Source organism: Nicotiana tabacum, chromosome 16 (assembly GCF_000715075.1).
Source record: "Nicotiana tabacum cultivar K326 chromosome 16, ASM71507v2, whole genome shotgun sequence".
In the NCBI taxonomy this organism is placed as follows: domain Eukaryota; kingdom Viridiplantae; phylum Streptophyta; class Magnoliopsida; order Solanales; family Solanaceae; genus Nicotiana; species Nicotiana tabacum.
This window is the reverse complement of record NC_134095.1, coordinates 197,205-219,172: the sequence shown is the minus strand read 5'-3', so window position 1 is coordinate 219,172 and position 21,968 is coordinate 197,205. Positions and strand designations below refer to the sequence as shown.

General features: G+C 33.6%; 3 protein-coding genes across 4 annotated transcripts; all 3 read right to left on the bottom strand.

Annotated features, from left to right (window-relative positions):
- Positions 1 to 9,810: 9,810 nt before the first annotated feature.
- On the bottom strand, positions 9,811 to 12,242 carry LOC107787046 (protein SHI RELATED SEQUENCE 1-like). 2 transcript variants are annotated; one of them, XM_016608564.2, is made up of 2 exons: positions 11,037 to 12,242; positions 9,811 to 10,456 (listed from the first exon to the last, which is right to left on the bottom strand). In XM_016608564.2, the coding sequence occupies exons 1-2, from the start codon at positions 11,707 to 11,709 to the stop codon at positions 10,080 to 10,082; spliced, it is 1,050 nt and encodes a 349-aa protein (XP_016464050.2). In that variant the 5' UTR covers positions 11,710 to 12,242; the 3' UTR covers positions 9,811 to 10,079. The 2 variants fall into 2 exon arrangements, with proteins under 2 accessions (XP_016464050.2, XP_016464049.2); XM_016608563.2 differs by having other exon boundaries at positions 9,811 to 10,462; positions 11,037 to 12,231.
- Positions 12,243 to 14,297: 2,055 nt separating this feature from the next.
- On the bottom strand, positions 14,298 to 15,328 carry LOC142170614 (secreted RxLR effector protein 161-like). Its single transcript, XM_075232503.1, has 2 exons — positions 15,216 to 15,328; positions 14,298 to 14,880 (listed from the first exon to the last, which is right to left on the bottom strand). Exons 1-2 carry the CDS (start codon positions 15,326 to 15,328, stop codon positions 14,298 to 14,300), a joined length of 696 nt encoding a protein of 231 aa, XP_075088604.1.
- A 171-nt stretch (positions 15,329 to 15,499) lies between these two features.
- Positions 15,500 to 19,911, bottom strand: LOC142170613 (uncharacterized). The gene is made up of 7 exons (XM_075232502.1): positions 19,761 to 19,911; positions 19,512 to 19,640; positions 18,976 to 19,214; positions 18,670 to 18,927; positions 18,310 to 18,552; positions 17,983 to 18,067; positions 15,500 to 16,032 (listed from the first exon to the last, which is right to left on the bottom strand). Exons 1-7 carry the CDS (start codon positions 19,909 to 19,911, stop codon positions 15,500 to 15,502), a joined length of 1,638 nt encoding a protein of 545 aa, XP_075088603.1.
- Between the last annotated feature and the right edge of the window lie 2,057 nt (positions 19,912 to 21,968).

Sequence of the window (21,968 nt, the reverse complement as noted above, 5' to 3'; positions counted from 1 at the left end):
TATTATAATTTAAACTCATATTTTTTAATAACTTAATTGTACAAATTATATATATATATATATATATATATATATATATATATATATATAATTATGTGTTTTTATTATAATTTAAATTCATATTTTATAATAACTTAATTGTACAAATTATATATATATATATATATATATATATATATATATATATATATATATATATATATATATATATATATAATGTGTTTTTATTATAATTTAAACTCATATTTTTTAATGTTTTTATTATAATTTAAACTCATATTTTTTAATAACTTAATTGTACAAATTATATATATATATACATAATTATATATATATATATATATATATATATATATATATATATATATATATATATTTTTATTTTTTTTTAAATTATTATTTTTTAATAACTTAATTGTACAAATTATATATATATAATTGTGTGTTTTTATTATAATTTAAATTCATATTTTATAATAACTTAATTGTACAAATTACATAATTATATATATATATATATATATATATATATATATATATATATATATATATATATATATATATATATATAATTATGTTTTTATTATAATTTAAATTCATATTTTTTAATAACTTACTTGTACAAATTATATATATATATATATAATGTATTTTTATTATAATTTAAATTCATATTTTTTAATAACTTAATTGTACAAATTACTAGTTATGTGTGTTGATACAATTATTAACTTAATTGTACAATATTTGCATTTTCAACTACCAGTATAAGATACTTAAATAAAAGGAATTCTAAGCTAAAATACTACACATTACTACGCTACAAGGCTCTAAATTTTACTACGCTATAAGGGTCTATATTTTACTACGCTAAAAAGGTCTGGATTTTACTACAGTAAAAAATAATCTAAACTAAGCATAAACAACAAATAAATTTAATTGCAAATAAAATACAAAACGGAATGAAAAAACATATATATAAATCAGGATATTAACAGACAAATTTATTTTACTAATTTATATTTTTTTAGAAAACACTAATAATAAATCCGGATAAATTTAGCATGCTAGTTTCGAAAAAAAAACACAAACCGAAATAGAACACATACAAATCAAATAATATACATTATTATAAATGTTTCAACTTAAAATAAATCGAAATACCTCGATTTAGAATTTTGGCAAAGCAAAAAGATTGAAATTTTGACTGCGGAATTGTGAATCAACAATAGCACGAAACTCTACTCGAATGTGGGACCCTTTTTCTTCGAGTTTTATGTGTCGTGGGGATCCAAATTTTTTTTTTTAAAGAAAATGGCAGAAACGGTGGGGGACCAAGAAGAGGGGAAGGGTTTTAAAATAATGGTGGATGGAATCGGAGAAGAAGACGGAGGGGTATAAAAAATTTATGTATAGCGTCACTATACCTGGCGCTATACATTAATGTTGTATATATAGCGCCAGGTATTGTGGCGCTATACCTGGCCATGTCAGCTTTTACAGTATAGCGCCACAATACCTGGCGCTATACATTAACGGTTTCGTTACTGTTAGTATATAGCGCCAGGTATTATGGCGCTATATATAAAAAGGTCTTTTTTTTACCACCTATTTGTGTAGTTTGAGTCCAAAAAAACAACATTTTGGTTCCGAACTCGCACATATACCCCTGTGACATAGGGGTTCATGTGAACTAGTAACTTTTGTCCAAACAGTATAAATGTGTTTGAAAAATTCTATTTTGGGAACACAGGTTTTCCAACAACTCCAAGGTAGCAGACAAATAGAAAGGCACTACGCCAAATTAAATTGTATATGGACGTTCTATCCATCATAATTAATAAACTTTGATAAACCAATTCTTTAAGTGGTCCAATAAAACCTTATGTTATTCGATAATCTATCCTTCTTCAAGAATTAATCCATTCAAATCACTAGCTAAACAATTATGAGTTCCCTTAATGCTACGATATATACTTTTTTCTCAGGTTTTTGACTAAGATTAAGAATTATTTGAACGTTGTGACATGAGTTCATTTTTGTACATAACTAGCAAGGGAGCAGACAAAGCCCAGTTGAACAGTAATGGCTAAGTCACTGTTGGTATACGTACAAACTCTCAACACCACAATTTTAATTGTGATCTCTTGGTTATTAAACTCTCTATATATATATATATGGGCGTAGGGACAAGCCAAACTATGGGTTCGACTGAACCTAGTAGCTTTTGCTCAAAAAGTGTATTTAATGTTTAAAATTCGTCAAATATGTTTAAATATTGAATTCAAAACCAGTCACTAACACTTGAAGTCTGTGTATAAAATCCAGAACCTATAAGGTTAAAATCGTGGCTTCTCATGTCCCATGTTTGATTATTAGAAACAAAAGGGCCTAGTGTAGCGGTCCCATGTTTGATTATTAATTGGGTCCATCATATCCTTTGCATTCAATTATTACAAATATACTATGTGTATTCACCCCAAAAAGCGGAAGCCCTGCCCACCACATTATCCTTATATGGATTCATTATGCCGTTGAACGTGATTACATGCTCATTTTTTGGCATTATTACATAAAAAATAAGTTCTATAAGCACAATTCAAATTGGGTCAAGGCCATATATTCTTAGACAGAAAGATAATGTCAAGAATGTTTGTAGACAGAATTGTTGAAGTGAAAAAAAGTATTTAGATGTTGAAGTTGTGCTAGGAGTCTAGAACAAGAATTTTGCAAGTGAATACCATCTGTATCACTTGAATATTCATCGAACAAGTTTTTAAATATTTCATCAGCATTTCAAATATGTTAGTTCAATATTTGCAAATACTGCTGAACAAGCTTTAACATGCAATTAATGACTTTAATAATTGCAAATTGCAGTTGAAGTCATAGCCAAATACACAAGAATCCTTGTCCCAACCCACCCCATAAGGTCACAACCAAATCCTCAGAACAAGGGCATTAGGTCCAGTGCTGCAGATTGACGTACAAATAGGAAAGAAGAATGTAGTGCTGCCATGCAACAATAGAAACTGTTGTTATTTGAAGACATTAGGGGTCCAAAAAAACAGATTAGGGCAGACTGTAAATTTGATGTTGGAACGACGAAAAAAACAGCTCCGTACACAAAGTATTCTGTGTTTACGGAAAGTTTAAGGGTCGCAATCTCCCCAAGAGAGTGTAATTTAGGCAGCCTACTCTAATGCAAGCATCAATGATTAATTTCACATTTATAAGTCATACGGAGACAACTTGACTGTTGCTCCGCGACTCTCCTTCGATGTTAGAGTGAGAGTACTGACATTTATGAGGACTAAAAGTCGAGAGATGTGGACCACTTATTTTTTGGGCAAAGCTCAAATACCAAAAACCTACAGAATGAAGAAGCACGCGGCTGAAATGGCTGGCTGTTGAATTAAATTTTGTTGGATACAAATCATACAATGGCCACAGCCTACTCTTTCCTAAATTCTCCACACCCTATAAACCTACTTGCTGATATCCTAGTGTGTACTGCATCATTGTTTTTGGCATTTTTCTCCTAATTACAATGACCATTTTTTCTTTTTTCTACTTTCTCATCTTTTTCGTTATTAAAAATTAATATCTCAAGTACTATTACTAACTATCCGATATCTGATTGCGACATAATTCGTTGTCATTGTTATTGCCAATCTTTTCTTTCAAACCTCACCCGGCCTCTTTCGTATGCCCAGACCTACCAACTGGAATGTAAACACTATAATACGAAGACCCAACATCAGAGTAAACAATGAATTTGAATGGGTTTGATACTGATATCATGTGCTTTGCCCATCAAACAATGAGCAAGTGCCTTAAAAATTTAAGGCAGAGCAGAAGCTACGGGTTCGACAGAACTCAATCGCTTTAGTTTAAAGTTTAAATTATGTATTTGTCTTAAAAATTTATTGAATACACACAAATTATTAATTTGAAACTCAATAACTCAAAAGATTATGTCCCGTTTGGCCCGAAAATTTGGGAGTTTTGTTTACAAATATCTATTTGTGTTTATTGTTATGACCGAAAAAATCAGATGTCATACGGAACCTAGCAAAGCAAACTTTGAACGACGATAAATCATAACAAGAGAAATATACCAAAAGAGACACAAACATTAACGTGGCTCAGTCAACTAACCTACGTCCACAACGGAGATGAGCAATCCACTATAATAAAAAGAGAGTACAAAATATCGAGAGAACAATCTCACGAAGAGGCAAACACAAGTGACACACTAAAACTTTTCCCGTAAAGTTCTCCCCCTAAACACGACTCTCAAGCCCCCTATGGCTACATTGTGGATGCTACTGAATGAGAAGGAAGGATTCTCAATTTATAGAAGTCCAAATCTTTTCCTACAAGAAAAAGGACTAGCCAAGTATAGGAGAATTATAATTTTCTTCTACAAAAAGGAAAACCCAATTAAGGTAATTATATTGCCCTTTCCTTCAACAAATAGGAAAACCAAATATGGTAAGAAAATTATGGCAAACACCTAACAATTATCCCCCTTGGCTGGAATTTTCAGACAAAATAAACTTGATCCATCTTCTTCACATAACCTTCAACAGGTCACATATCCAAATCTCCACCACAAAGTTTGTCTCAATGTGCGTAGCACACCGGTCAAATTTCTCAGAAAAAAATATGATTATCGTCAAATATGTTGCGGCTAGAACTGAACCCGCCAAGATGAACCCGTCTTGAACCTTGCTCTGATACCAATTGTTAGGACCGAAAAAATCAGATGTCATGCGAAATCTAGCAAAGCAAACCTTGAACGACGATAAATCATACAACAAGAGAGATATATCAAAAGAGACACAAACATTTAACGTGGTTCGGTCAACTGACCTACGTCCACAGCGGAGATGAGCAATCCACTATAATAAAAAGAGAGTACAAAATATCGAGAGAACAACCTCACGAAGAGGCAAACACAAGTGAAACACTAATACTTGTCCCGTAAAGTTCTCCCCCTAAACACGATTCTCAAGCACCCTATGGCTACATTGTGGATACTACTGAATGAGAAGGAAGGATTCTCAATTTATAGAAGTCCAAACATTTTCCTACAAGAAAAAGGACTAGCTAAGTATAGGAGAATTATAATTTCCTTCTACGAAAAGGAAAACCCAATTAAGGTAATTATATTGCACTTTCCTTCAACCAATAGGAAAACCAAATATGGTAAGAAAATTATGGCAAACACCTAACATTTATAGATCTTAACCATTTTTTGGCAGATTTTAAAAACAAAATCTTCAAATCCCAAAAAGAACTCTAGAGTAGTTTTTGAAAAGTTCTACTCACAAAACTTCAAATTCTTTTCAAGTAAAATGCATGTCCAAACATAATTTAAACTTTCAAAAACTATTTTTCGTCTCATCTTCAAAAACTCATTTTTTCAAGTTTCAACCAAATTTATGTCCAAACGCTAGCTTAGAATTCCGAATCCATAAGTTTCAAATCCTAACTCTGCCTCTACCGGTGAACCTAGCTGCCTAGTTTGTAGAGTTTTTCTGATCTTTTTGTTTCATATAAATGAAGAAAATTAGAGTACCTTTCATTACTAATCTACTGTGTTTTACAACATCAAGTTAACTACCTAATATTCGCAACTACTAGTAAGGTGGATGTAGTGAAAGAAATGATGTAATATTCCTTTTGTTTTGATAATATTTATTTCATAAATGGACAATTAGTTATCATATATATAATTCATACGATTGTAAAATCTCGAGTACCTTCAGTTTCAGGTTGCTAAAATGAATGATGGCAATGAGACAATAGGTCTCCAATCCCCATAAAAAACCTTATCACGGATAGCATATTTACCAAAAATTACCAAAAGTTTCAGTCTGGCAGATCACGAGGTGTGATTGATTATAGGGAGGGTAATAGAAGAAACCAGGCGCGGATTTTATTTCTACTAATTTTATACAGAGTTTAATTAATTATATACATCAGTATAAATAACTTTTTATATGAGCTGGTCAGAATCTATCTATAATAAACCTCCTTAAAATATTTGATGACAAGTTACCTGCTACACAAGTAAAGTGATTTGATTGTGTAAAATTCATTACACTAATAGTGCATATTGCTTAAATTCTCTTATATAATGAGAATCTTAGCACAAGAAACTTAACTGCTCAACAAAGTGTAGCTTTTTCTCCGTATATATTAGCTTTATATATTATCCGATGACAGACAAAATTAAAAAGATTATATTAATTGGTTAATTGTTTATTTAATTTTAGAAATTTATGCATGCCTATAGGTCCAAAATCTCATTGTGATTTAGGTCTATGCAATATTGGCTAGAAACCTATATACTATAAGAAAATATAAGTGTAAAACCATTCCTTGAGCTTAATGTGATGCAGCTGCAAAATCATCGCCCAACCTTTATTTTATTTTATTTCTTGTTGAATCCTTTAAACACTTGGAAATGCCTAAATTTTATGGTTTTCTGGCACTAACGTCTTCCACTTAAAAAATATTTCGAGGGCAAGCTGCAATTTAATAAACGTTTAACGGGCATCTTCTTGGTTTCATAATGCCATGGAAAAATAAGAGCTGCAAAAGAAAGAAAAAGAACTGCCCCCTTCTTTTCTTTTCATTCCCTTAAACATATACTTGCATGAAAATATATTGAATAATTAATGCTATTAACAGTACATAATTATCCCTCTACTCAATATGATCATCAAAGGGTATTTAGATTAGGTTAAAAAATAGGACGGACGTGCTCGTCTTGGACTTGACCGTGCCTTTTGGGTCAACCAAGCACATGCGACACCGGGCGTCAATAAGAATTAGGTCACAAAAAGACAGCTCAATGTAAAATATCATTTATCTCTCGATCTTAATTACCCTCAACAATAACCACCACAAAACTAAAAGCTGCATGTTGGGGACCTTAGAAGCACGCAGTTGCAGGAAAAGAAACTGACCATGTCTAAGCAAGAAGAGTTGCTAAAATCTGCAACCGATTTATTATTCCTCACGATATATCTGCAAGCTCTCTGAAATAGACTATTTTTGACAAATTACAGAAATTCTACTGTCTAATGTATACAAGAAAAGTAAGTTAAAAATGGCCGAATAAACTTGATTGGGACATATAAGTACTTAACGGATCATCACAAGGTTGCTCATCAATGACCAATGGGTACTTCCCAAGTTCTTCTCTTGACATTTAAAATATAAGGATTTTTATAAAAATGATAATATACTATGAAAGTATGAATTAATTATTTATATTATTGTATTACAAGTAAATTTATATTATTGAATTAAGTTAAACTACACTAAAATAATACAACAATAACACATCCAGTGAAATCCACAGATTAAATATGGAATAGTAATATATACGAAAACCTTACACCTACCTTAGGAAGGTAGGAAACATGTTTCCAATAGACCTTCGGCTCATAAATAATAAAAAAGAAGCAATAAATAGACGGGAAGTTAAACTACACTGATAGTTTTTAAAAAATCTTTACACAATCAGTGTGTATAATTACTTAAATCCATAAAAAAAACGTTCTAGAAAAGTTAAAGTAATCCATATGACTTAGCCTTGCTAAACCAACTACACCTCAAAGATATCAACTTTTATTTGCATAATCACTTATAATTTCTCAACCTTTATTATTCAGCGACAATTTGAGCAAACAGCTAAGTCTCAAGATATAGCTAAGAAAGCTTGAAAGATACCTAAAAAAAGATGATAAAAGAGCAGAAGAAAGTACTTATCTGCAAAGTGTACCAATCTGTTTGCCCTAATAAAGATAAAGAGTACTTAGTTTCAGAGATTTTCGAATCAAGGGAAAGCTTCTCCGTGTTTTCAGCTCTCTTTCACTTCTACTAAATCAAGTAGCCTATATATAGATAAAAGCTGCTCTCATATTCTGTCACATACCGTACCTTATACATATTATCAGCATTTACATCTTCCCTTACCAGTATCATAACTTTTATCATAATATGCATCACATGCATATGTTCCTGATACAACATTTTTGAACTGAAAGTTGTTTAAGGATCCATCTTAACACTATAAGCTCTCTCTTTGGTCTGCACTACCTAACTATTTTAACTAAATGAGTTTATGTTCCATGTACTAATGGGTCGTTTGGTATGCGCGCGGGATAAGGTGTGAGATTAAATTTATAGTGTTTGGTTAATGATACAAATTTATTTCAGAATAAATTTATACCGTCAACTAAGCATAGTATTAATTTAATCCCATACATAATCCTGGATATCCCACCTTATCTCATTAAACTTAAGATTATTTTATCCAACATCTGAAGTGGGATAAATTAATCCATATTATAATTTCAAGAATGTAATCCCAGAATAATTTAGTCGCATGCTAAATGACCCCAACGGTATAAGGAATTTATCCCATTTAGTGGGGTCTGGGGAGGGTAGTGTGTACGCAGACCTTACCCCTACCCTAGGGTAGAGAGACTGTTTCCAAATAGACCCCCGGCATCCTTCCCTCCAAGAACTTCTCACCTTGCTCTTGGGGAGACTCGAACTCACAACCTCTCGGTTGGAAGTGGGGGTTGCTTACCATCAGAGCAACCCCTCTTGAATATATAAAAGGTGAATTTTTCAATACCAACAGTTCGATATAATAACTTAACATCAGAGTGATGATGTGTTATAACCAGCTAAATTATACTAATTGTCTAAAGAAAATTAGACTATTAATTAACTCATATGTGCAATGACAATGTGAGGATTTTCCACACTATCGAGTTGAAATTATGTATAACAAAAGGTAATACTGTAATACTACTATAAGTTAATCCTAATTTGGTAACCTGAAGATGCAATAAATAATCTCTACTAACTAAGTATATAATAGTAGATATTTATAGTGTAAATATTCTTTATAATGTTAGTTTTTATAAATTACCACATTAAATAATTTTAAAAAAAAATTAAAAAAAAGGAAAAAAAAAAGGACAGCGGCCCGGAAAGGTGGACTTATGGAATGAGGCAGAATAGAAGAAATGGGTGTCAATGGTGCATGTCACCAATACATTTTTCTCGTAATCCAACGGGCAACAACCAAAAATATAAGTAAATGAATGGTGAGGGGCAAATGGCAGATCTTAAGGAAAATAAAAACAAACAAAATCTTGGCCCCAACCAGACACGAAACATATCTACTTCGCCCCTATATAACCCGGCAAGCAGACGGATAAGCTGGAAAAAAAGTAGAATTGAGTTCAAATCCGACCAGAAAGACAATTGAAATCCATACTCAGAGTAGAAAAACCTAGAAAAGAATGTAACACAGAATATGCAAAAATGCACACATCCATATGCAGCACAAAATATATATTACCTATGTTGCTTAAGGATTTAACTTATATTCAGTAATACTGTGATTTTTTTGGTATACTATCAATGTATTTTAACTTGTTTTAATAAATGATTTGCTTCTGAGTTACTAATTTACATTATAAACAATTAGTTATAATTATTTTTAAACTGACCTTATAGCATATAGAAATTAAACTTTCTCCTACATATTCACAAAAACAAAAAAAGGGAACAACCCATGCACAAGGTATCCTGCATCAACGCAAGATTCGGAAAAAGGATTGCACGTCAAGGGGTTTGGTCCAATGTAGACCGTCTACCCTAATGCAAGCAATAGGGGTTTCTTCTACGGATCGAGGTCATACGGAAACATATTTACCATCCTCTAGCTAATTCGTTCTACAAAAATCACAATAAAAAGGAGCTTACCGATAAGATCAACAAATAGTAATAATTAGTAATAATAACAAAATAAAAGTCATTCTTGAAATCCCAACAGAAAAACTAACATCCTATAAGAAAACAATGTCTTACTTCAAGGAGAAGTGCTGGAACTTCTGTTTCTCCTTCCCATTACCTAAATGGATGTCAATGAAGTTAAAAGAAAATCAAGAATTAGATTATTCTATGGCCTCTCTAATAATCCTTCCCTAAGCCAAAATGCCATAATTAAAATTTAAATTCTGAATTCGCCTCTCTGTTTAAGGTCTTGGCGGTGGAAAGAATTGCGTACCGGCCATGAAAGCATTAATAGGAGTTGGATATACGGAAGGATCGAACATTGTACCATGTTGTTGCTGGTGACTCGTGGCGGCAGCTGCGGTGGTGGAAGTGGTGGCGCCGGTGATAAAATTCAGCGCTTGTTGAGCTGCGGCACTACCTGATGAACTCTCTCCACCACCACCACTATATCGACCCTCTGGCCCTTGATCATATAAAATTCCTTTGAATAAATGGCCTCCAATATTAACAGCCGTTTGATAAGCAAATTGATCTTCTGCATCGTCAATTGCACTAACTTTTACGCAGCGAAAGACTGCTTGAGAACTCACTTCTGCTGGAAAATGACCACCTACCTCTAACCCTAGCAATCAAAAAAGCACCTTAGTACAAATCAAATAATGAACTATCATTATTACTTCAAAGAACACAAGGAGAAAAAATGAAGTACAACACTCCACAATGCAATAACTTTTATTTCGTCAAGTTTACTGCTAAACAGTAGAAAAATAAAAAAAAAAAGGAGTATAGGGTTGGTCACGGAATAATGAAAATAGCTATGTAGCATGTGTAATCACGGTTTTTGTTCTTCTTGATTTTTCTTCCCCCACATACTTTGTAGATTAGCATAAAAAAACACGTTTGATTAAGCCCTTTAACGCGTCTTAAATTTTTTTAAAATAAAAAAGAGATGAATTAATTAATTACTCTGAAGTTCATTGATGATTCCCTTGAAAATAAACAAGAAATGATTGTACTTCCTATAGTTAAAGAGATGAGTTCAACCGATCTCAAGACCAAAAATATAAAGTAAAAATATAAGTATGAGAAAACTTTAAGGATTAGTAGTATGAAAATTATGGTTTGAGCTCATATTTTTAAGAAAGTTCACAAAGTTGAGCTCATAAAAATTAAATCTTGAATCCGTCTCTGATTACCTGACGAGATGGCGGGCAAACGCGTACAAGCAAGAGAGGAGCTGGTGTTCTCTCTTAGCCTTTTGGGAATAATATTAGAATCAGCTCTCAAACTCAACTGTTGAGTTTGTTGTTGTTGATTATGTTGTTGCAAAGCAGCAAGTTGTTGTTGTCTTTCACGTCTTTTAGCAGCAGGAACCCAAGTACTTTTAACGTGAGTTTGACACTGAAATCCTCTGCTCTTACAACAAGTTCGACATCTCAAATGTGGACAATCTTTCTTAGCTTGATTACCACAATCTTGACAATTCATACCCCCAACTCCACTACTACTACTTCCCCCTGTTGCCCTCATTACCCTAAAAGAATTACTATAATTATGATTATTATTATTATTATTATCATCACCGACAATATTGTTATTTCCGCTACTACTACTACTACCACTGATAATTCTTCTGTTGTTACTGGGTCCCACTCCAACTGAGAAATCCATCTCTTGCACTTGATGTTGTGGGGTTTGTGCTCTTTGTTGATGCAACTGATAGTACTGTTGCCATAATTCAAAACCCTTGTTGTAGATCTCTTCGTTCTTGAATAAAAGAAAACTATTCGTAGCTAATTGATCTTGTTCTTGTTCTTGTTCTTTATTTCCACCTCCACCTCCACCACCTAGTGTAAAAAAACCAGACATTTTTTACTACTAGCTTCTATGTCTATCCTTAATTTTGACAGCATATTCATACCCTCTTCAACCTAGTTAAAAATAGGAGAATAACTAGGGGGGAGGGGGGGAGGAAGACAAAGTAAATGGATTTTTTGGGGTTATGGTTAAAACTTTGCAGCTTTTGAGGAAAAATTATACTAGGACAATATATTTAGGAAAACGAAAGGAAAAGAAAATGGTTGAACTTCTCTTTTATGGTTTGCATTAAATTCACAGCTCTGCTACGCCGCCATGGCCACTGCACTACTGCTTTACCTCTTCCTTCAATTTAAGACTTATACAACAGTAGTACCATCTTTCTTGTCTCTCTCTTAAATTTTCTCTCACACACACTAATTCACTCTCTGTTTCTCACACTAATATTTTTCTTGGAACAGAAAATATTGCCACTTCTTTTCTACAGTTTTCTTACAGTTGGGCAATAAAATCTCATCAACAAGGAAGTAATCGTGGCCTATGCATGGTAATCGAACGGCTGAGAATTAACCACGTGGCTTGGCATCAGCTTTTGCTTATTCGTCCTTGCACCGGAAAACACGCTCTACTTTTTTCTGACCGTCCCATAATTAAGAAGGTTTTTCGTAAAAATTTCAATTTCAATCCAACCAAGAAATCTATCATACGAATACCAAATGAGGAAACACAAATTTACGGCCATTTCAATATTTTTGTATCACAGACCAATCAATGGACGTGGACATAAGTGGCTGTGATCACGACGGGCAAGAATTACAGACCCTAATTAACCCTACTCTAGTCTATTTCATTATCTTTAATCGAATTTAACTTATAAACTTGATAATTTAAATATTCTTTACGAGTATTATCGTATTTTAATTTGTCGCACCTAATTTTTATTCATTACTTCTTAGATTATACATTATTAATTTCACCTATTATGGATGATTGTAGGTTGTTATTTTTAGATGCCATGAAAGCATAATATATCTGTCAATTAACAGGGAGCTAAATGATTCAAATGGATTTTGATTTTCTTTATTTAAAAATAATAACGCAAAAAAAGAGTCAAAACAAATTGTTTAGATTATTTATTCTCTTGAATATAAGAAAAACTTATTGTATAGCAAAAGCAATTCAAAAATTACTTTAGATTTTATGTTGCAATCTTATAATCTTGTTTAGTGATATTCTTATATTTGTTAAAACCCTGGTTAGAATTCTTAACTTTGTCATTGTGGTCAGCTTTCAGATATTAAACTCAATTTTATCCTTTTTATAATTATTAATTGATTCTCTTTTCTTTTCTAAAATATTTTTATGTGCATAAACATATTTATTCCATTATAAGCTCCTATTTTGCCACAGATTTTGGCTACTTTTTTTCCAACAAAAAAAATCAAAAATATTATATCTTTATGAAACATGATCAATTTTTGAACTTTTTAAAAATTTCTTTTCAAATTCCCAAAAAATAATTTAGGACAGTTTTTGAATTAAAAAATTTCTCCCATTCATAAAACTTCTACTTATCTGCAAATAAAATACATGTCGAAACACCACTTTAATTTCTAAAAAATTATTTTTCAACACAATTTAATTTTTTTTCAAACCTCAACCAAATCTATATCCCAACGCTAATATTTTCGCTTTGAATGATTAAACAGTGAGTTTTATTCTATGTAGCAGGATATTTCTATAAACCGGTCCATGAAAAAGTGAAATGAAGAGTAATAGAGATGTCTATATCTTTAGGTCAACTCTTCTGATGTAACAAGGGAGGGAGGGGTCCTGAGTAAAGTACTTATATTAGTATTATACAGTAGCAGCCAATCAACATATTGTATACTTCAATTAATATATTCTTAGTTAACAAAGGGTATGAATACAGTCTGTCAGCTGTGTCTTCGTAAATGAGACATAATCAAAAGGTCTTTCAATAATAATGGAGTAACAAATATTATTATAAGTAATACTAGTAATTATACACTAAGAGGTCGTTTGGTAGAGCGCATTAGGAAAGTAATGCATGCATTAGCTTTGTGTATTAATAATATTTTATTTGATACATTTTTTCACCTTATGTATTGTAGAAATCTATCATTGTTGAATGGAAGAACTTAGCACAGAGATTCGAAGAAGAAGAAGAATGGCGGGAAAATCAATTTTAACTAATTTTCTGAAAAGAAAGCTAAAATACATACACCTCTATACACACACATATATATAGACCTCCACTACTTCAACTATCACTAACCTCTAACAGACTATTACAGCTGTATAAATGAGTTAATCACGTGCTAATTTCTACACCCCTCCCCCTTCAAGCTAGGAGTGGTAAAAATGTTCAAAACACCTAACTTGGACATCAAATGATAGTGTTGAGCAGTTCCTAGTCCTTTTGTGAGCAAATCTGCTTCCAGTTCTTCTGTTGGCACATATGCTGGACGTATCAATCCTTGTTGCACCTTTTTCCTCACAAAATAACAATCTTTCTCTATATGTTTCGTTCGTTCATGAAACAATAGGTTATTAGCTATCTGCATAACTACTTTACTGTCTGTATGAAGTTAAATTGGAGTAGCAACCTCTACTCCCTACTCTCTGAACATTCCAACCAACCATATCAACTCAGACACAGTCAAGGCCATGCTTCTATACTCAGATTCTGCTGAACTCCTTGCCACTACGGCCTGCTTCTTAGATTTCCAAGATATCAATGATCCACCAAACTTCACAAGGTACCCAGTAACTGATTCTTTGGAGTTAGGACAACTTGCCCCGTCTGCATTACAATGTGCACTAAGAGTCATGTCCCTATCTGTACTTATAAGGATTCCAAACCCTGGCTCATTCTTCGCATACCTGACTACCCTGTACGCTGCTTCAAGATGGGACTGCTTGGGAGCTTGCATAAATTGACTTAGAGTCTGTACACTATAAGCAATATCGGGTCTTGTCAAGGTCAAGTATAAAAGCTTTCTAATCAACCTTTGATAGATCTTTACATCTGCTAGTGTTGGATCATTGTCTAAGTGACAATGTTCATCATACTCAACAGTTGTAAGTCGTTTGTTTTGTTCCATTGGTGTAATGGCAGGCTTGGCACCAGACAGTCCCAATTTTGCTATAAGCTCTAGATCATACTTACTTTGGCATAAAAGAATTCCTTTTGCTGACCTACAAACCTTAATGCCCAGAAAGTATTTCTAGTTTCCTAAGTCCTTAATTTTGAAGCCTTGTGTAGTGTGATCTTTGCTTCTTGAATCATTATAGTGTCATTGCATGTTATTAGAAGGTCATCAATATATACAAGTATGACAACCTGTTTTCCATTCTCCTCTTTGGTGAACAAGAAGTGATCATGTTTGCTTTGTATAAAACCTGCTACCTATAGAGCTTCTATAAGTTTCAAGTTCCATTGTCTTGATGCTTGCTTGAGTCCATATAGGGATTTAAGTAGTTTGTAGCCCTTAGAAATCCCCCTTTGGCTGCTGAAACCAGGTGACAATTACATGTAAACTTCTTCCTCAGGGTCACCTTGAAGAAATGCATTGTAAACATCCATTTGGAAAAGAGGCCATTGGTTCATAGCAGCCAATGCAATGATTGATCTCACTGTGACCATTTTGACAACTGGAGAAAAAGTCTCCTGATAGTCTAGACCTTCTTGCTGGTTGTAACCCTTAGCTACAAGTCTTGCTTTAAACCTCTCAACTTCTCCATTGAACCTGTACTTAATTCTGTATACCCATCTGCACCCAATGGGCACCTTACCCTTAGGAATATCAATTATCTCCTAGGTATTATTTAGAACTAAGGTATCTACTTCTATCTTTATGGCTTCAATCCATCTTGGGTCCTTCATGGCTTCTGTGTATGATGTAGGTTCTGTTTCTTGTGAGGTAACAGTCAAGTAAGATTGATAAATAGCTGATAAGGCATTATAGTTCACATAATTGGATATTGGATATATGCAGGTAGATGATGATGCTCCATTGATTGGGAAGACATAGTCTTGCATCCAAATAGGTGGCTTGAGACCTCTATTGGACCTCCTGAGTTGTACAGGTTGAACTTCCTCAGTGGTTTCATTAGATGGTATCTGCATATTATGAGCAACCTCTGTATCTAGTGACTGTTTACCATGATCTGGATCAGCTCCTGTGAGGTTGTGCTCTTGTTGCATCACTTCATGACCATGCTCAATAGCTTGGTTGACTGTATCATATCCTTCTCCTGGCATATGTGGTTGTTGTTGATGCAAAGAGTAATCTTCTCCTTTTGATTTCAGCTCTAAGAACATAGGATCTTGTTGTGTATCATCATTCCCTAGTTGAAAAGGAAAAATATCTTCCTTGAATGTGACATCTCTACTAACAAAGAACTTCCTTCTCCTTAAGTCATATAGCTTGTATCATTTCTGAGATACTGAGTATCCCATGTGAACAACAATAATGGCTCTAGGAGAAAATTTGTCCACATTTTTGTCACTACAGCAAAACATAGACAACCAATAGTTCTTAGGTGTGTCATATTAGGTGCTTTCTTATGAAAAATCTCATATGGAGACTTCCCAGCTAGAACTGAAGAAGGAAGTCGATTAATACGATATGCTGTAGCCAGTACACAATCTCCCCAGAATTACAGAGGAATTCTGCCTTGAAATCTCAGAGCCCTTGCCACCTCCAGGACATGCCTATGTCTTCATTCCACGACTTCATTCTGTTGTGGAGTATGTGGGTGATAACTAGGGATTCTAGTCTATTTTATATTCCTTTTTGCTTGAGTTTTGGATTAAAAAATGTATACAAGTAGTCCCGAAAATTTACATATTGTGCTTGTTTGCAGTGTTTGGTCAAAAAGTGATAAGGAAGTCAAAACAAGCTCAAAAAGGAGTGAAACCTGCTCAAGTACCAAGAACAACTCAAAGCACTTCTATAACAGTAAATCCACCGCAACAGCAATAGACCCACCGCGACCGTAGTGCATTTGTTGCGATCCGCGGTGGAAAAGATCAGAGAGATGCAATTTTGGAAGCTCAAGCAATGCTGTCCACGGTAGATTCTTCGCGGCCGCAATCCATTTGTTGCGGTCCGCGGAGAGGGGATTCAGAGAGCTTGGATTTTGGAAGTTTCAAAACACCATAGTCCACGGTCTATTTTATGCGGTCCGCGATGAAGCCATCGTGGCCTGGAGTATTTTATGCGGTCCGTGGTGGCCAGATTCAGAGACCAAAACTTGAAACCAAAAAGCCTCACGGCGGCCGCAGTCCATTTCTTGCGGACCACGGTACCTCCGTCAGGGGTATTGTTTGTCCAAAAAATTCGGCCTTGTAAAAATACTCCTTTTTCCATATTTTTAGGGTATCTTTATCTGAGCAGAGCACGTGAACGGCGGTTTTAGTCTATTTTGAGTAATTTGTAGCTAGTTTACCATTAAATCTTCAAATCTTAGCTTGTAATTATATTTTATGGGTTATTCTTCATCTAAATATCTGATTTCTTTCATTATTATGAGTAGTTAGACCCACTAGCTAGGGTTGTGGCTCAACCCTAGTGTGGGTATTTGATGTGTCTTTTATTTTAATGCTTAGATGTTTATGGGTGGTTGATATTTGGATTGATTTGTGTTTTCCATGTTTAATTAGTGGTTGCAAACACTAACATGTGCCTTTTTGGACTTGGGCTCTTCTTGAGAAAGAGAGCTTGAGTCTAGGAAAATCAGTGCAACAAGGAATTGGGGTATTCAAGAGATTGATAGCCCCAATTAAAGGGTTAAACCTAGAGATAGTAGTACCCGACTTGAGCCTATATTGCTTGCACAATTTTGACACCCAATTGATCTTGAGAAAATCAATTAGAGCAAGGTCACTCAAGCTACCGAGAGGTATAGAGTGAGTAAATTCGTGCATTGCCTATATCGCAATCCCCAACATAACAACTTTGTCTTAGGTTTTAGAACCTGTCAAATATTCACCTAGGAGAAAGCCACTTTTCTAGTACCTTTTTAACTATTTAGAAAACCTTACAAGTATTCATACATAGTTTAATTTCGCATATCATTAGCATAAAATTAGAAGTAACAAACAAACAAATATGATTGGAAGTGTAATTAAGAGCACTACGCACTGCTAGTTTAGATAGGAATCCAAATCTCAAACGTTCTAGCTCCATGTGGATTCGATCCCGACCTTCTCGGGTAAAAGTTGTATCAACCGCTCTTGCTAGTTTGTAGTGGTATAGGGTTGGACCCGATCAGTGGGCAGCTACTTTGATGTACCATTATCTATCAAATAATCTTGACATTCATGACTAAAGAACTTTGCACCATTGTCAGTTCTTAGTACTTTAACATTCCTACCAAACTGTGTATATACCATTTTAAGAAAGGATTTCAGCACAACTACAATATCACTTTTAAACTTCATTAGAAAAATCCAAATCATCTTGGAGTGATCATCAACAAGAGCCAAAAAATATCTATTTCCATTATATGTAGGTACTCTATATGGACCACAAATGTCTACATGAATCAAATGAATATGTCTTTAGCTCTGTTGCTACTTAAAGGAAATGGTTTCCTTGTCTGCCTAGCTAAAGGACATACAGTGCAATTATTGAGCTTGCAATCAAAAAACTTCTTGTCTTTAAGAAAATCCAACTGCTTCATGAATTTGATTGGCACATGCCCAAGCCTCCTATGCCAAGTAGTGAAGTCTTCTTGCATTCCTTCTACAAGACAATTGCTTATCCTTTGTGCCATTTTATTTCTGTTGGACCCTTTAGGAATCAGTAGATAGAGACCACCCTTCTCCTTACCAATCCCCTTCACTTTCCCAATGTATAGGTTCTGAAATACACAAAATGTTGGGAAAAAATTAACTGATCATTGTAGCTCCTTAGTTAATTTTGAGACAGATAACAAGTTGTATTTAAAATCAGGCACACACAACACATCATGTATCACATCATGATCTATAAGTTTGTAACTTCCCTTGTAGATAATAGGCACAGTCTTACCATTTGGGAGATTGACACTACCTTTACTTGAGTCAGGTAATCCAGTCATTGTTATCAACATATCACTATTAGATGTCATATGGTCAGTAGCACCAGTATCTACAATCCAGTAGTCAGCTAGATGATCTAGAGATTGAGAATTAGCATTACCTGCCATATTTGCTACATGTTCTTCTGATTTGTCCTTACTTATCATCTTCATGATCTAGTTGTATTGCTCATCAATAAAGAAATTGAGCATTCCTTGACTCACCCCTGCATTATCCTGATTCGCAACAACATTTTTGCCAGAACTGTTATCACTCATAGCCATGTTAGCTTGCCTATACTGCTGTGATTTCTTCCCCTTTAAACCAGATGGATATCCAACTAATTTGTAACATGTATCTCTTGTATGTTTTTTGTTTCGACAATACTCAGAGTACAAATTATTGAACCTCTTAAACTTTGACTGATTATTTCTAGAACTCATAAGAGCAGTAGAATCATTTACTTCATTTGTCACATTAATATGTGAATTAGTCTCAAACACTCTTCTCTAATTTTCTTCATTTATTAACATTGCATAGACACGACTAACAGAAGGTGATGGGGATTGAAGTAAAATCTGACTTCTAATTGCATTATAGGATTCATTTAAGCACATTAAGAACTAAAAAGGTTTCTGTTGCTCCAAGTGTTCAATAAAATCTCTAGTTCCAACCGTAATAGGAAGAGAAGGAATCATAGAATTATATTCATCCCAAAGTGACTTCAACCTAGAATAATATACTGAAATGCTAGATGTACCTTGAGAAATGGTAGCTATCTCCCTCTGAAGGTTGTAGATCCTAGATCCATTAACTTTATCAAAACGATCCTGCAGATCTAGCCACACTTCCTGAACACCACCAGCATATACGATTCCATTCACAAGATCTGGTGAAAACGTGTTCATAATCCATGTCAAAACAGTGGCATCCACTCGCTCCTATTCCTCCTCCAAGTTGACTGTAAATTGAGCCTTTGTACAACTCCCATCGATAAACCCTAGCTTACGCTTTGCTCGCAATGCAATCACCATCGCCTTGCTCCAAACTGGATAATTCTCAGTTCCTTTGAGCTGTATCGATATGATGACATTTCCAGGATTATCAAAAGGTTGCAAATATAGAGGATGACGGGGATTGTCGATGTCCAGATTCGCCATGGTTGACTGTCAAAATTGGCTTCAAAAACTTGAACTGATGATTTCAGAAATTGTATTAACTGACTAATTCTTCGCCTCGATCGATCTACTCGAGCTCTGATACCATGTAGAAATCCAGCATTGTTGAGTGGAAAAACTTAGCAGAGAGATTCGAAGAAGAAGAAGAAGAAGAGTGGCGGGAAAATCAGCTTTAACTAATTTTCTGAAAAGGAAGCTAAAAAACATACACCTCTATACACATATATATAGACCTCCACTACTTCAACTATCACTAACCTCTACCACTAACCTCTAACAGACTATTACAGCTGTACAAATGAGTTAATCACGTGCTAATTTCTACATGTATAACTAATACAAGCATTAATTATACATTCTAGTTGATATTATCATATGTATAGTTAATGCATAGCAAACTATGGCATTAGTATTATCAATGCTATTAATGCATGCATTAGCTTGATTAAAGACAAAATTGTCCTTAAAGTCCCTTAAAGCTAAAGAATATATAGCGCATTTTTGTAAACAACTAATCTTTTTTTTAAAATTATGCAATGCATTTTAATTTTTAATACACCACACCAAATAACGTATAAAGAATAATTAATCTTTGCATAACTAATGCTTGCATTATTAACCCACGTATTACCACTCTCCGCATTACAATTCGATCAAGTGTGGTATTCTAATTCTGGTGACCCGATGACAGGATCGCGGCCGCTCATTCATATTTCATACTAGAAATAATTGCAGAAATTCCTTCGATAATGTGAATTCTTATTTTTTTAGTGATATTGCACGATCACGGCAATTGGTTGAATCTCATAATGAAATCAATTTGTAGTATATATAAACACAAGTCTGTTTTGATATGAAGAGAAATATCTTAAAGATGATTTATTTATTCCAAAACATTAATTTTTATTCAAAATAAAAGCCAAAATGAAATTACTAATAAAATTCAAACAATTCAAAAAAAGAAATATTCTATATTTTTTCTAAAAATTTCTTTTCGAAGATTTTTCCAAATATTTAAACCATGATTCTTTTTAGAATCCTTGAACATGAAGTCATGATTTATATTGCAAGTTGAATATCTCAAAATTAATCTCCTATTTTGGCCTTTAAGCCTTTATAATATGAATGAATAAATGCTCTCTCCAAAAAGAATTACTTGCTAATTCGCTTTTAAACTCGATCACAAATATCATATCATTAACTTCTATCCTTTACTTTTGTAGTGGGTTTTCAAGGAATCTAAGACTGCCATCACTCACTCATCACATTGTGTGATACTTAATGCTTCAGCTTAACAAGCAATCATGAACATGATTAAAATCAACTTATACTGTAATTAGTCAAAATATTCCTTTTTCTATTTTTAATAACAAAAAATAAAAATCCATTCAAAAACATTACTTAGGGCCCGTTCGACATTAGAAAAAATATCCTTATTCAGAATTTTTTTCATTTTTTCCAGAATCAGTATTTGGCCGTGAAAACTTCAAATTTACTTGAAGTAAAATTCTGGAATTTTCTCGAAAATTTTAAGAACTCCAAAAAGTTATTTTTCAAAATTTTCATTTCAAATCACTCACAAAAATTCAAAAAACAGCCCCAAATTTTATTCATATACAAACACAACTCTAATTTTCAAATATTATTTTCACTTAAAAATAAATTTTACTTTATTCCGGAATTTCACAATTCTTAAGTCCAAATGCTCACTTATTAATCTGAGAACTTTTGCATCTTAGATACAGTAACATTGACTAAAATTCTTTGTTTTTTCTTTTCTTTAGTCAGTACATTGACAAGATTTATTTTGTCCATTTGCAATATAATTTCCCCTTCAGTCTCCACCAACAGTATCTTTTAGTCAAGATGATTGAGATGTGTTATACCAACTGAAAATTTTACCTAAAAAGTGCCTTAAGCAGCTGTGTGATAAGACATAAACTCGTCGAGAACCATTCTTTAAACTCCTACGACAGCTTTTTAAAGGATAGTGCTATGACTCTATCGATGGAGTAACTAGTATTCAGGGCGAGCTAAAG

Coding starts and splice junctions, on each gene's coding strand:
- LOC107787046 (XM_016608563.2), bottom strand. CDS start 11,709: ATGTCTGGTTTTTTTACACTAGGTGGTGGAGGTGGAGGTGGAAATAAA. Junction 10,463..11,036: donor TTTGCCCGCCATCTCGTCAG/GTAATCAGAGAC, acceptor TTTGATTGCTAG/GGTTAGAGGTAGGTGGTCAT.
- LOC142170614 (XM_075232503.1), bottom strand. CDS start 15,328: ATGGTCACAGTGAGATCAATCATTGCATTGGCTGCTATGAACCAATGG. Junction 14,881..15,215: donor CCTGAGGAAGAAGTTTACAT/GTAATTGTCACC, acceptor TAAGGTTTGTAG/GTCAGCAAAAGGAATTCTTT.
- LOC142170613 (XM_075232502.1), bottom strand. CDS start 19,911: ATGGCGAATCTGGACATCGACAATCCCCGTCATCCTCTATATTTGCAA. Junction 18,928..18,975: donor CGAATCAGGATAATGCAGGG/GTGAGTCAAGGA, acceptor CAATACAACTAG/ATCATGAAGATGATAAGTAA. Junction 16,033..17,982: donor AGATTATTTGATAGATAATG/GTACATCAAAGT, acceptor CTTTTCAACTAG/GGAATGATGATACACAACAA.